Source organism: Salvelinus alpinus, chromosome 3 (assembly GCF_045679555.1).
Source record: "Salvelinus alpinus chromosome 3, SLU_Salpinus.1, whole genome shotgun sequence".
Taxonomy (NCBI): Eukaryota; Metazoa; Chordata; class Actinopteri; order Salmoniformes; family Salmonidae; genus Salvelinus; species Salvelinus alpinus.
In genome coordinates, this window is record NC_092088.1 from 68191632 (window position 1) to 68207903 (window position 16272).

Genomic DNA, 16272 nt, shown 5'->3' on the forward strand with positions numbered 1-16272 from the left:
TGTAGCTTAAACTGACTGATGTTGATGGGGATTGAGACTGATATCTGTAGCTTAAACTGACTGATTTTGATGGGGATTGAGACTTATATCTGTAGCTTAAACTGACTGATTTTGATGGTGATTGAGACTGATATCTGTAGCTTAAACTGACTGATTCTGATGGTGATTGAGACTGATATCTGTAGCTTAAACTGACTGATTTTGATGGTGATTGAGACTGATATTTGTAGCTTAAACTGACTGATTTTGATGGTGATTGAGACTGATATCTGTAGCTTAAACTGACTGATTTTGATGGTGATTGAGACTGATATCTGTAGCTTAAACTGACTGATTTTGATGGTGATTGAGACTGATATCTGTAGCTTAAACTGACTGATTTTGATGGTGATTGAAACTGATATCTGTAGCTTAAACTGACTGATGTTGATGGGGATTGAGACTGATATCTGTAGCTTAAACTGACTGATTTTGATGGGGATTGAGACTGATATCTGTAGCTTAAACTGACTGATGTTGATGGGGACTGAGACTGATATCTGTAGCTTAAACTGACTGATGTTAATGGGGACTGAGACTGATATCTGTAGCTTAAACTGACTGATTTTGATGGTGATTGAGACTGATATCTGTAGCTTAAACTGACTGATTTTGATGGGGATTGAGACTGATATCTGTAGCTTAAACTGACTGACTTTGATGGGGATTGAGACTGATATCTGTAGCTTAAACTGACTGATTTTGATGGTGATTGAGACTGATATCTGTAGCTTAAACTGACTGATCTTGATGGTGATTGAGACTGATATCTGTAGCTTAAACTGACTGATTTTGATGGGGATTGAGACTGATATCTGTAGCTTAAACTGACTGACTTTGATGGGGATTGAGACTGATATCTGTAGCTTAAACTGACTGATTTTGATGGGGATTGAGACTGATATCTGTAGCTTAAACTGACTGATTTTGATGTGGATTGAGACTGATATCTGTAGCTTAAACTGACTGATGTTGATGGGGACTGAGACTGATATCTGTAGCTTAAGCTGACTGATGTTGATGGGGACTGAGGCTGATATCTGTAGCTTAAACTGACTGATTTTGATGGTGATTGAGACTGATATGTGTAGCTTAAACTGACTGATTTTGATGGTGATTGAGACTGATATCTGTAGTTTAAACTGACTGATTTTGATGGTGATTGAGACTGATATCTGTAGCTTAAACTGACTGATTTTGATGGTGATTGAGACTGATATCTGTAGCTCAAACTGACTGATGTTGATGGGGATTGAGACTGATATCTGTAGCTTAAACTGACTGATTTTGATGGGGATTGAGACTGATATCTGTAGCTTAAACTGACTGATGTTGATGGGGACTGAGACTGATATCTGTAGCTTAAACTGACTGATGTTGATGGGGATTGAGACTGATATCTGTAGCTTAAACTGACTGATTTTGATGGGGATTGAGACTGATATCTGTAGCTTAAACTGACTGATGTTGATGGGGACTGAGACTGATATCTGTAGCTTAAACTGACTGATGTTGATGGGGACTGAGACTGATATCTGTAGCTTAAACTGACTGATTTTGATGGTGATTGAGACTGATATCTGTAGCTTAAACTGACAGATTTTGATGGGGATTGAAACTGATATCTGTAGCTTAAACTGACTGATTTTGATGGTGATTGAGACTGATATCTGTAGTTTAAACTGACTGATTTTGATGGTGATTGAGACTGATATCTGTAGCTTAAACTGACTGATTTTGATGGTGATTGAGACTGATATCTGTAGCTTAAACTGACTGATGTTGATGGGGACTGAGACTGATATCTGTAGCTTAAACTGACTGATGTTGATGGGGACTGAGACTGATATCTGTAGCTTAAACTGACTGATTTTGATGGTGATTGAGACTGATATCTGTAGCTTAAACTGACTGATGTTGATGGGGACTGAGACTGATATCTGTAGCTTAAACTGACTGATGTTGATGGGGACTGAGACTGATATCTGTAGCTTAAACTGACTGATTTTGATGGTGATTGAGACTGATATCTGTAGCTTAAACTGACTGATTTTGATGGTGATTGAGACTGATATCTGTAGCTTAAACTGACTGATTTTGATGGTGATTGAGACTGATATCTGTAGCTTAAACTGACTGATGTTGATGGTGATTGAGACTGTTATCTGTAGCTTAAACTGACTGATTTTGATGGCGATTGAGACTGATATCTGTAGCTTAAACTGACTGATTTTGATGGCGATTGAGACTGATATCTGTAGCTTAAACTGACTGATTTTGATGGGGATTGAGACTGATATCTGTAGCTTAAACTGACTGACTTTGATGGGGATTGAGACTGATATCTGTAGCTTAAACTGACTGATTTTGATGGGGATTGAGACTGATATCTGTAGCTTAAACTGACTGAATTTGATGGTGATTGAGACTGATATCTGTAGCTTAAACTGACTGATTTTGATGGTGATTGAGACTGATATATGTAGCTTAAACTGACTGATTTTGATGGTGATTGAGACTGATATCTGTAGCTTAAACTGACTGATTTTGATGGTGATTGAGACTGATATCTGTAGCTTAAACTGACTGATGTTGATGGGGATTGAGACTGATATCTGTAGCTTAAACTGACTGATTTTGATGGGGATTGAGACTGATATCTGTAGCTTAAACTGACTGATTTTGATGGTGATTGAGACTGATATCTGTAGCTTAAACTGACTGATTTTGATGGTGATTGAGACTGATATCTGTAGCTTAAACTGACTGATTTTGATGGTGATTGAGACTGATATCTGTAGCTTAAACTGACTGATTTTGATGGTGATTGAGACTGATATATGTAGCTTAAACTGACTGATTTTGATGGTGATTGAGACTGATATCTGTAGCTTAAACTGACTGATTTTGATGGTGATTGAGACTGATATCTGTAGCTTAAACTGACTGATTTTGATGGTGATTGAAACTGATATCTGTAGCTTAAACTGACTGATGTTGATGGGGATTGAGACTGATATCTGTAGCTTAAACTGACTGATTTTGATGGGGATTGAGACTGATATCTGTAGCTTAAACTGACTGATGTTGATGGGGACTGAGACTGATATCTGTAGCTTAAACTGACTGATGTTAATGGGGACTGAGACTGATATCTGTAGCTTAAACTGACTGATTTTGATGGTGATTGAGACTGATATCTCTAGCTTAAACTGACTGATTTTGATGGGGATTGAGACTGATATCTGTAGCTTAAACTGACTGACTTTGATGGGGATTGAGACTGATATCTGTAGCTTAAACTGACTGATTTTGATGGTGATTGAGACTGATATCTGTAGCTTAAACTGACTGATTTTGATGGTGATTGAGACTGATATCTGTAGCTTAAACTGACTGATTTTGATGGGGATTGAGACTGATATCTGTAGCTTAAACTGACTGACTTTGATGGGGATTGAGACTGATATCTGTAGCTTAAACTGACTGATTTTGATGGGGATTGAGACTGATATCTGTAGCTTAAACTGACTGATTTTGATGTGGATTGAGACTGATATCTGTAGCTTAAACTGACTGATGTTGATGGGGACTGAGACTGATATCTGTAGCTTAAGCTGACTGATGTTGATGGGGACTGAGGCTGATATCTGTAGCTTAAACTGACTGATTTTGATGGTGATTGAGACTGATATGTGTAGCTTAAACTGACTGATTTTGATGGTGATTGAGACTTATATCTGTAGCTTAAACTGACTGATTTTGATGGTGATTGAGACTAATATCTGTAGCTTAAACTGACTGATGTTGATGGGGATTGAGACTGATATCTGTAGCTTAAACTGACTGATTTTGATGGGGATTAAGACTGATATCTGTAGCTTAAACTGACTGATGTTGATGGGGACTGAGACTGATATCTGTAGCTTAAACTGACTGATGTTGATGGGGACTGAGACTGATATCTGTAGCTTAAACTGACTGATTTTGATGGTGATTGAGACTGATATCTGTAGCTTAAACTGACAGATTTTGATGGGGATTGAGACTGATATCTGTAGCTTAAACTGACTGATTTTGATGGTGATTGAGACTGATATCTGTAGTTTAAACTGACTGATTTTGATGGTGATTGAGACTGATATCTGTAGCTTAAACTGACTGATTTTGATGGTGATTGAGACTGATATCTGTAGCTTAAACTGACTGATGTTGATGGGGATTGAGACTGATATCTGTAGCTTAAACTGACTGATTTTGATGGGGATTGAGACTGATATCTGTAGCTTAAACTGACTGATGTTGATGGGGACTGAGACTGATATCTGTAGCTTAAACTGACTGATGTTGATGGGGACTGAGACTGATATCTGTAGCTTAAACTGACTGATTTTGATGGTGATTGAGACTGATATCTGTAGCTTAAACTGACAGATTTTGATGGGGATTGAAACTGATATCTGTAGCTTAAACTGACTGATTTTGATGGTGATTGAGACTGATATCTGTAGTTTAAACTGACTGATTTTGATGGTGATTGAGACTGATATCTGTAGCTTAAACTGACTGATTTTGATGGTGATTGAGACTGATATCTGTAGCTTAAACTGACTGATGTTGATGGGGACTGAGACTGATATCTGTAGCTTAAACTGACTGATGTTGATGGGGACTGAGACTGATATCTGTAGCTTAAACTGACTGATTTTGATGGTGATTGAGACTGATATCTGTAGCTTAAACTGACTGATGTTGATGGGGACTGAGACTGATATCTGTAGCTTAAACTGACTGATGTTGATGGGGACTGAGACTGATATCTGTAGCTTAAACTGACTGATTTTGATGGTGATTGAGACTGATATCTGTAGCTTAAACTGACTGATTTTGATGGTGATTGAGACTGATATCTGTAGCTTAAACTGACTGATTTTGATGGTGATTGAGACTGATATCTGTAGCTTAAACTGACTGATGTTGATGGGGATTGAGACTGATATCTGTAGCTTAAACTGACTGATTTTGATGGTGATTGAGACTGATATCTGTAGCTTAAACTGACTGATTTTGATGGTGATTGAGACTGATATCTGTAGCTTAAACTGACTGATTTTGATGGTGATTGAGACTGATATCTGTAGCTTAAACTGACTGATGTTGATGGTGATTGATTTATCATGTAATTAGATTGACACAAGGGTGAAACTCTTAAAGAATATTATAGGTTCCTCCAAGAACCCCTCAACTAACCGAAGGTGCAAATATTAAACATTGACTAGCAATGGTTCCTTGAGGATCTCCAGGGTTCCTCGAATCACCAGTAATTCTGAGAGTGATTGAAAATGTTGTATATAAATACTGAAATATTTGAGATGGATATGTAAAACATTTTTTACTGGATATATTTGAGGTGTGAGCCATGATTGTGAAAGACGTTTTGTCATTGAATCTGCGAAAGGTTAAGGTATACCGTAATCTATTAATATGAACAGATCAACAGCAATAAATCCTACACAACAATTCGGGAATTTTAAGCACCCTTGGTTGCCCTTTTAGTTATTTAGGAAGCCTCAGATATTGTACTAAGAAGACAGAAGCTCTAGTAAAAACAGGATAGATCATATTCTGTATGTTACAATCTGAATCAAACAACAGCTAGGTATTAGGATGTGTAAATTCAGAGCCATAGATGTATATATTTGTTTATATGTTTTTCAAAATATATGGCTCTGCTAACAATCCTTGAAACTTGAGGATAAATTGGGTGATGGACAGTACAGTAAGCACAAAAGACAGCCAGACACATGTTTAGAATAATACAAAACAGAACGTACAATACTTGGTCAACAATCAGGCTGGTTCCACCAGGCTAATAATATACATCTATGAGTGAGGACTAAGTGTATGTATGAGAAGTGAATCCTAAGTGTGAAATGTAGCAGAACCCCAAGGACATGGGAGGTTAGAATTACATCTCTTCACTTTAAGGGGAGAAGAGAGGGAGAAGAGAGAGGTGGGAGAGTAGAGGAGATGCAGTTTATCCAATCCATATTTCACAATGGCCTTCTGATCATTGGGAACAGAAAGGGAGAATAAAGAGAGTCTGGAGAAATAGACAAAACAGCCATAGAGGTGTGTGTATGCCTGTGCTTGTGTGTGGTGGAGTCAGTCTGGTGTATCTTCAAATGAGATCAGTGCTTATTGACTGAGCTCTGTTATCGCTAATCTGTGGAGTAAATTGCCTCGGTAGCCGTTCCTCTATACAGTCTCCTTACTTCCCTCGCGGCCCGCCGCCACTGACTCCCTTCTTTACGATCCCATCACACAACATGTGTGTGTGTGTGTGTGTGTGTGTGTGTGTGTGTGTGTGTGTGTGTGTGTGTGTGTGTGTGTGTGTGTGTGTGTGTGTGTGTGTGTGTGTGTGTGTGTGTGTGTGTGTGTGTGTGAGGGGAACATAATCAGTGTTGTAAGAGGTTGTGGGACGAGGAGACGCTATTTAATTCTCACAATGACCTGCTCTCTTTCATTCTCTCTCTCTCTCTCTCTCTCTCTCTCTCTCTCTCTCTCTCTCTCTCTCTCTCTCTCTCTCTCTCTCTCTCTCTCTCTCTCATCTCTCTCTCTCTCTCTCTCTCTCATCTCTCTCTCTCTCTCTCTCATCTCTCTCCCCCCTCTCTCTCTCTCTCTTTCCAACCCCCTCTCTCTTTCTCTCTTTCCAACCCCCTCTCTCTTTCTCTCGCTCTCTCCCCCTCTCTCTCCCCCCTCTCTCTCTACCCCCCCACTCTCAGAGAGATATGGAGAGAGAGAGACAGAAAGAGAGAGCGAGCGAGAGAGAGAAAGCGAGAGAAGTTTCATCCAATACCCTCACAGAGCTGAGCTTGGTCAGGTGTGTGAGGTGTTACCTCACAAATCGTTCCCCATCCCAAACCCTTTTCCCCTTAACTGTCAGTAGATCCAAGATTGATGCCGGTAGATAGGGATCAATCGATACCAGCTACATGGGAGTCTCTTACACTCCCCTCCTGCCTCCCACTTTATCTCAGTAAGACTGAACATCTTCTCCTATGGGAGTCCTAACATCCTTCCTAATGTCAGTCACAAATCTAAAAGCACCTACCTCCCTCTCTCTCTGCCCTCCCATCTCTGCACCTAAAGAGTGTGTCCCAAATGGCGCCCTATTCCCTTTCTAGTGCCATACTTACGACCAGGGCCCATAGGGTCAAAAGGCTCAGTTCAATTGGGATGCACCCGAGGTCTCCGGTAATCAGACTGTCTATATGGGACAGTGTCTGGGACTGGAACACAGCATGCTACCATGCAAGGTAGCAACTCAATGGCCTAATCAATACAGTATGTGTGTCTATCTGCCTGTGCTCTTCTCTCTTCCATACCGTACCAGCCTGTAGTGTAGTTATTATTCCAGTAAAGAACACTAGCCAATCTCAGGAGACGAGACATGGCAATCTCAACAAAAACAGAGACACTTTTATCCATTAAAGCAGCAGTGCAGTCAACTACGTGATTTTCCACTTTAAATGTTTTTATATTTAAATTATACTCCACACTCTGAAATTGTGAAAATTATAATAATGCCCTCTTTGTGTAAAAGCTGTTTGGAAATATAAATGCCTGGAATTTCAGCCTGTTCAGGTGGGATGGAGTTTTTGGCCCAGATCATGACATCACAATCTGATCTGATTATTCTGACCAATGACCAGTCGTGTTTTATTTGCATATGTATGCTCTTACTTTGAAGGGATACGTGGGTCAGGCTTTACTCTAGATGATCCTATCCGCCAATCAGGGCTGTGTATGTCAATATATTTACATTTGTATCAACACGCCCACATGATCAGACTGAGCAGAAGGAGGATCAGGTAAATAAATCATGAAATATATATTTGGAGTTATTTTAATGAAATAAACACATACAGTGATATATTAGACATACAGTGATGATTTAAAAATTACATTAGAAAGACTGCATGCAGGCTTTAAAAAACAAATGAGTGTGAAGAAGAGAGTTAAGGGCCCTTTCGTTCCTCTTAAATCATATATCTATCATTTTAATAACACCACAAGTAACCATCAACGTTTCCCTTCAACATCCTCTTTGTTGAATAGTGTTAATTATTCATTTTGGCATGGCGAAAAATAATGAGATATTTAAGGACTCTTTCTGAAAAGAAAAACTGACCAATGAAAGAATGCACAGCAATATCAACATGAAGTGTTATTGCTTATTTTGGAGATACTGTAGCTTATTTTGTAGAGGAAAACGGAAACCATACAAAGTGTCATTGTGTAAAAGAAACACTGTGTTCCTCTTTAACAGAACATTATGTCATATTTTTGCATTGTAATTTCAGAAAATGTCCATAATATATCTGCAGTAATAGTGGAATGATAGTGTTTCACACAATTTTTTCCACCTAAAACAATATTCTGGGCACATACAAATTGCATGGAAAATGCAGCCTTTCTATTTGACAACAAAAGACGGTCTGGCTTCTGCTGGGAAGCCTCCCTCTCTTCCATCAGTGTCACTCAGAGGCGTGGTCATCTCCTTCTCGAGCACAACCAACAATGGCAGACTGGGGCAAGGGTCAAACATATATAAATCGTTCTGATTGCTGGTTGCGAAAATCTTACGCTCAATTTCAGTTTATGTGTGGAAACAATGTGTTGCAATTTGCCTAGCTTCCTCAAGGTGCAAGCAAAGTTAGAGTGCTGTACCTTTAAAGCCATTCTGTGGAGATGGGATACTTTCTGCCTCTGGCTCAGTGCCACAATCAATGCTCTCTCTCTGACACAATGCTGCTGCTGCCCAGGCCATACAGCAATGGCTGCCATAGCTCTCCCAAAGATGGTGGATAAATAAGATAGTTTACTCAGGCCGTTAACCATTGAAAAAAAATTGTCAAGGTTCCTGTCTGTGTAAGTGGGCATCCCCTCTCTCCCGTGAGCATGGTTTCCTCCATAATATCTGGCATGCTCAAGCGAGAGCGGGAACGGGAATGTGTACAGCTGGCTCTGGTCTATTTAGTGTCCCCTCCCCACTCACCCCACCTGCCCTGTCTGATCCGCCCGACCAATTTTTTTTTGCCAGTGTGATGTCTCGCTCTGGGGCACCGCCTCCATGGGTGGGGGCAATAAGTAGGGTGGGTGGGTGGGGGCCCCTATCAGAAGAAATTAGCAAGTCGAGTGTCTTGCTTTCTCTTCGGTCTCTGGCTCTCCTCCACTCCACTACCATATATCACTTCCTCCTGCGCAGAGTTTTACAATACCACTTCCTGGCAGCTCAAACTCCTCTAGATATATAATACAAGCCATTTAACAGATGCTTTTATCCAAAGCAACTTACAGTTATGAGTGCATACATTTTTTACACATGGGTGGTCACAGGAATCAAACCCACTATCCTGAGGTTGCAAGCACCATAATCTATCAACTGAGCTAGAGACAACCACCCAGCTGAGTGAGTTTCTGTTTCTCTAATTAGCCTAAGAAGTCTCAGGTCTACAAGCTAAAGGCTTGTTATTATGGGTCTGTTCTGTAGGCTTTGGGTCCAGCCAATACCCTTAAGGGAATGAAATTGGCCGGCTGTACCATTTACTTACTTAATAAAACACAGTTTGAAATTTGTTGCTTAAACTGGAATTGCTGACCATTAGCAGGCTTAATGTATATTGGGAAAATGACTAATTGAAACAATAAGGGTACAGAAAATGGGTTGGAATTAAAACCCGCAATCACAGACACATCCCACAGGAGCCGAGTTTGAGAGCACACACTTAAAGAGAGGAAAATACAGCGGCAGCATTTTTCTGGTTGTTGGTGAATTCCCTCTGTATGACTCACATTATACAGAGGCAGCAACCCGCACCATGAAATACTATTGTCAATGAGAAAGTGTTCAATTAATGACAATATTTTAACATGTATTGAAAAGAGAGAGAAAAGTGAGAGAGCTACATGTATTCCCTCATCTCCAATTTCTCTCTCTCTCTCTCTCTCTCTCTCTCTCTCTCTCTCTCTCTCTCTCTCTCTCTCTCTCTCTCTCTCTCTCTCTCTCTCTCTCTCTCTCTCTCTCTCTCTCTCTCTCTCTCTCTCTCTCTCTCTCTCTCTCTCTCTCTCTCTCTCTCTCTCTCTCTCTCTCTCTCTCTCTCTCTATGTGCTTTCTTACATTCAATAAACCATCCATCTCAACACAGAGAAATACAGGAAATTAAAAATAGCATAATTTACAGTACAGCGATGAAAGACAATGCATAGAGTCAAATAAAACTCTTAAAATGAGACATCAATTTGAGAGATTCTTGACATGTGTTTTTTGGACCTGGAAGTGTTTTGTTCTAGTTTTTGTTTTCCACCAGGAAGTATGAGTTTAGTTTGATAGTTGTTTTTGTTTTCCACCAGGAAGTATGAGTTTAGTTTGAATGTTGTTTTTGTTTTCCACCAGGAAGTATGAGTTTAGTTTGAATGTTGTTTTTGTTTTCCACCAGGAAGTATGAGTTTAGTTTGAATGTTGTTTTTGTTTTCCACCAGGAAGTATGAGTTTAGTTTGAATGTTGTTTTTGTTTTCCACCAGGAAGTATGAGTTTAGTTTGAATGTTGTTTTTGTTTTCCACCAGGAAGTATGAGTTTAGTTTGAATGTTGTTTTTGTTTTCCACCAGGAAGTATGAGTTTAGTTTGATAGTTGTTTTTGTTTTCCACCAGGAAGTATGAGTTTAGTTTGATAGTTGTTTTTGTTTTCCACCAGGAAGTATGAGTTTAGTTTGATAGTTGTTTTTGCTTTCCACCAGGAAGTATGAGTTTAGTTTGTTGGTTGTTTTTGTTTTCCACCAGGAAGTATGAGTTTAGTTTGATAGTTGTTTTTGTTTGTTTGTTAGTTTGCTGGGGGGCAGAAGGAGGGAGGCGTTTGTCCCTCTCTCTCTCTCTAGTAGGGAGTGAAGCGACTGCAACCTCCTCTGTATAGGCTAGCCTGCAACATCAAAAATGAAAAAAGCTCCAATCAGTATTCAGTATAGGAAGCTTGGTTTATAGAATATTATATTAGCTTCTTTTTCCTTTTCCCCTCAAAACTTTCTTCCCTTTTTACTTTTTTAAATTTTGTTGCAAAGGTTGGAGTGTTGGTGGAAATTCAGAGGAGATGAGTACTGGAGACGTTAATGTGTTTGTGTGCGTGTGTGCGTATGAATGTGCCATTATGTTTGTGAGAAAGGAATGGAAGGAGTTGAAAAGTGATTGGTCGTAAGATTCTTACTAAGCAGTGACTAAATTCTCTAAAGTTTGACTCTTCAATCAAAACTAGAAACTTCAATCAAAACTACAAATTCTAAATAGGTCATTGAATCAGATATACAGTAGCTAATTCTCTTTCATGTCCAGATCACGATTTACACACAACATGCACCCCTCACTCTGCCTCCCCCTCTCTGCCCCTGCCCCTCTCTCTGCCCCCCTGCCTCCTTGCCTACCCTCCTCTACCCCTCTCCCGCTCCTCTGCCTCTACCCCTCTCTCTACCCCCAAGCAGGTTATACAAGTATCCTAGTACAGACATGGTTGCCTAAATCCGTCCCGCTGCCCAGAGCCCCTCATTAAAAGTGGCATAGATGATTATCTGCCTCTCCTATCTTCTCCTCTCATATCTTCTCCAGTCCAACTGCAGAGGAAAGCAGCTAGCTCTGCTCTAACCTCCCTGGACCTCATTAACAAGACTCTTAACCCAGGAACTACTCATCAAACATCATTAGATATGATTACATATTTCTCTCCTTCTCAGTCTCTCTCTCTCTCTCTTTTAGTAAATGTTTGTTCTTGTTCAGTGATTCTACAAGATGGCATTTAGCCATCTTGTCACTTGTTGTTCCGCCTTAGTGTTTGGCCCAGATTGATACTGTACCCCACCCTTCTCTATTCCCATTCAGCCTATCCATCTTTCTCTTAACATTCTGTGGTTTTTACTGTGGTGGTGTATGGATAAAAGTTTGGTTTGTTTGGGCGTTGTGGTGGTAAAAAATCTGCAGTGTACGTATAGTTAGGAAAAAGGGAGGAACATTTTGAGAAAAAAGAGAAGAGAAGGAATAAGGGAATAAAAAAACACAGTTTTAATTAAGTAAATGAATAGGAAAAAAATGAGTCGAATAATTAATGAAAGCTTTTAGCTAGCAGCTGCACGGGGTGGGGGGGGGGGTCGGTAAGGGAGAAGGGGGAAGGAACGGGGGGGGGTGCGCTTTCCGGCATCACACGCGTGTCTGCACACAACACCCTGCACATCTGTCTAAGGCAAGGCCTCTCATCCAATCAGCTTCTCCAACAGAGCTAAGGGGAACTGGGTGTAATTTTTTCCCTCTTTATATATTTATTATTTCTTTAATCTCTCATGGCACGCCACTGCATGCACTTGATGGTCGTTCATCTTTGGAGGAAGTCCTTATTCACACCCGGGAATGAAAACAAATGTTTTTTTACTTTATTTTCTCTTTTTTTCTGCAAGATATTTTTTCATCTTTGATGTTAGCTGCAAAAGCTAGCTAAAAACAAACATTGACCAATTGACTATTTCTTCCTGTGGAAATTTGGGAGACTAGTTGAGGATGTACAGGTCTCATTTCAATTTCAAGCAAAGAGATTCAGGCCAATTAAAATTGAAAGGGGTTAGAGAATAAGGCAACAATGTGTCTGGTTCATTTACTGAAGTGGCAACAAGTCAGCTTTAAACTGATAAATCTCACATTGAAAATCACAATCCAATTCTCCTCACAAGTCTCCATTCTATTTTCATTTATATGAATCTGTACATAATGAACATATTACATTTATCATACATTGTAGTTATATCATGTATATTTAAAAGAGCCCATACACTTTCTATAGCGCTTGGACTACTAGCCTGCATCTTAAATGGCACCCTATTCACTATAGAGTGCACTACTTTTGATCAGGGCCAATATGGAATAGGGTGCCATTCTGGATAACGCCTTAGGGTTAAATATGAATACGTTCTAGTAAGCAGTGGTCATAGTAGCAGAAGAGGACAGAGGACTCACCATAGTACCCACACTGTACGTGGCCGTGGGACCAATCGTGTGGTGATATGGGTCTGCTGTTGCATAGACTCTCCCGTAACTGTATGGGAGAGAGGAGAGAGAGAGACCACACCCTTGTCTTACAACGTGTCTTAGGTTAAGTGTGTTCAGGATTCATTTTGATCAATTACATAACGTTTATCGTGTTAGACAAAATCAGATATTCATTCAAATTCAGTATTGGGAATTGTTTCTCCTAACGGACCTAACCTCAAATAGGAATCATCTGCACTTCCGGTTTGATTGAATAACGTCCCTTAAGAGTTTTGATAACAGATAAGTAGTGTCAAACCGGTCCACAATGAGACACTAACGCTCTGGGTCGTCGATTTTAACTGGGGTCCGGAGACTAGATCTATAATCATTTCCCCTCTCAGTCACGTTACAGACAGCCCTATGGGATGGAAATGCAATCGATGTCTCGCTATAAATGTACGTCGTAAAGGTGAGAGTGTGTGATTGCAATGATTTGTTTTACCCGTTTCAATTTATGAGAAAGAGGAGGGAGTGTTTTATCTTCTGATGGAGGGAGTAGGGAGGGAGGAGGGAGGGACGGATGGGAGGAGGGAGGGATAGAGGGATGGGAGGAATAGAGGGATGGGAGGGTGGGAGGAGGGATAGGGGGATGGGTGGAGGGATAGAGGTATGGGAGGAGGGAGGGACGGGAGGGAGGGATGGGAGGAGGGATGAGGGATGGGAGGAGGGATGAGGGATGGGAGGAGGGATGGAGGGATAGGAGGAGGGATGGAGGCATGGGTGGAGGGATAGAGGGTAGTGATGAATGTAAAACCAGTTAGATAGACAGAGGGAGGAGACAGAGAAAAGGAGATATGTATGAGGAAGAAAGAGGGATAGAGGGAGATGAAAAGTAAAAAAGGGTGAGAGATGTAGAAAAATTTGACCCGAGACTAGAGGACAGAGTATATGAAGCAGAAAGATAGCAGAAAGAGGGGGATATTGGCAGAGAAATAGACAAATACAGGGTCCAATAGAGAGGAAGAGATAGAGTGAGGTTGATAGAAAGAAAATGGAAGCAAGAGAGAGTGACTAGAAAGAAAAAAAGAGAGAGAGTGAGAGAAATAGACCGTCTGGTCTAGGGTCATCCCTGCCCTTTTCCTGTTCTCAGCTCCTGTCTCTGAAGGCTTATTCCCTGTCTATTCACCAGCACTAGCTCGGAACTAATCCCACCATCCCTACCTCCCTCCCTCCTTTCATCCCTCCATCCCTCTCTCTCTCTCTGAGACGGGACAAGCCGGGCCGCGTCGACCACTTTATTTATTCCTCTCTTCTACATCCCTCTCTCTACTCCCTTGTTTGTTTGCTCTCCTGCAAAAACGAGAGATGCCAGTGGAGGTCTGGAGGGCAAAGATAAGGCCCTGTAGGGGTTGGCCTATCAGAGAGAAGAGGAGAAAAGAGGGATGGCAGATAGGAGGGATGAAAGGAGGGATGGAGCAGAGGTGCAGGGAGGTAATGATGGCATGGTGGGAAAATGAAATGTTGGAGCATGACATCGTTGCAAAGAAGTGCAGAGAAGAGATGAACGAAAGGAGAGGTGGATGAATGGGAGGAAGAAAGGTAGGTGGTCAATATGCAGGGGAAGAGATGTGAATAGATGGATGGATGAAGAAGGAGGGGTGGAAATAGACGAAAAGGAATACACGCCCTGTTACTACACTCTAAACATTTTGGGGTTGTTTGGTTGACCCAACTGCTGGGATGCAGGCATTGGGTCACTTAGTTGGGTTGTTTTCTTTAAAAACTACTGGGTTATTGGTGCTGGGTTATTGGTGCTGGGTTATTGGTGCTGGGTTATTGACATCTGACCCAGCGGGTCAGATCAGAAGACTGGAGGTGTAGTTTAGTAGGGGCGTGGCATTCAGATTATTTTTGGCCACCTGTTAGATTAAATGTCATTCTTGTTCATCTGTTCTGTTGTATAGTTTCCACATGTTAAAGTTGAACATTGACATTGCTTTAAATTCAATGAAGCTTACAGAAGTGTATTTTATTTATTTAACTAGGCAAGTCAGTTAAGAACAAATTCTTATTTACAGTGACTGCCTACTTGTAAAGGCCCCCCCCCCCCGGCCCCCCCCCCCCCCCCCCCCCCCTGGCCAAACCCAGACAACACTGGGCCAATTGTGTGCCGCCCGAAGGGACTCCTGATCATGGCAGGTTGTGATACAGCCCAGGATCAAACCCAGGTCTGTAGTGACGCCTCTAGCACTGCGATGCAGTGCCTTATACCGCTGTGCCACTCGGGAACCCGAGTTCCCTTAACACCTATGTAAATCCAATTTTTTAGACACAATAAGGTGGTTTACCTCATTATAATTTGTAATAAATTATAATATTACAGAGACATTTGCAGTATGTAAACTTAAGATAATGAACAGGAATGACATTTACTCTTACGGGTGGCCAATTAGATCTAGTTGAAAGCCACACCCCTAATAAGCTAAGGATTACATCAAAAAATACCCAGCTGCGAGTTCAACCCAGCATGAGAGCAAAAAATACTCAACTGATGGTTAAATTGATCCATGCTTGGGTACTTCCAACAACCCAATTTGTTGGGTTATTCACGCAACCCAACTGGCGGGTTCAAAATAACCAATATTTACCCAGCGCTGAGTTACTAAAGAACCTAAATTGGGTTGTTTTTAACACAGCATTTTAGAGCGTAGTAAAGAGGTATGCCAGCTGTCATGTTCTTTCTGTTGACATGCACTACTCAAGAACATAGCAGCTGATTGGCTGTGGAGACTTAAGCAGACAGGACATGGCTATGTGTTTGTGTGAAAGAGCTCCCTGGGGAAGCAGAGGCAACAATTCTCTCAGTTCCACACTGATCCACTGCCTCTAAGCCCTCTTAGCCAACAATAAATAACACTCCACCCCTCAGTGAACTGACTGACTCACTTTAAATCACAAGAGCTTAAAAAAGAAGAGAAAGAAAATAAGAAGAGAGAGAACAGAAAGAGAGATGAAAAGATGACACAGAAAAACATACAGGCAGCAAAAAAGAGATCAGTCAGAGGGAGAAAAATAGAGAAATAAATGATTGACAGAGCAAGAGAGAAAAAAGAGAGGGCGATTAGAAGGAGAGAATGAAATAACTCTAGCAGAGAGAGAGATACAGC

The 16272-nt window shown here is 40.9% G+C and overlaps 1 protein-coding gene across 10 annotated transcripts in view; it reads right to left on the minus strand.

Moving 5' to 3' along the window:
- LOC139571203 (RNA binding protein fox-1 homolog 3-like) overlaps positions 1-16272 on the minus strand; it is a 761620-nt gene that overhangs the window by 28190 nt on the left and 717158 nt on the right. For 7 of the 10 annotated variants that reach the window (XM_071393836.1, XM_071393835.1, XM_071393832.1 and 4 more), the window contains 2 exons: positions 13091-13169; positions 10162-11021 (listed from right to left, as the gene is read on the minus strand). In XM_071393836.1, coding sequence (XP_071249937.1) covers positions 10977-11021; positions 13091-13169 — 124 coding nt within the window. In that variant the 3' untranslated portion in view covers positions 10162-10976. Of the gene's footprint in view, positions 1-10161; positions 11022-13090; positions 13170-16272 lie in introns of those variants that run through there. The other 3 variants (XR_011674253.1, XM_071393837.1, XM_071393834.1) reach the window with 1 other exon arrangement.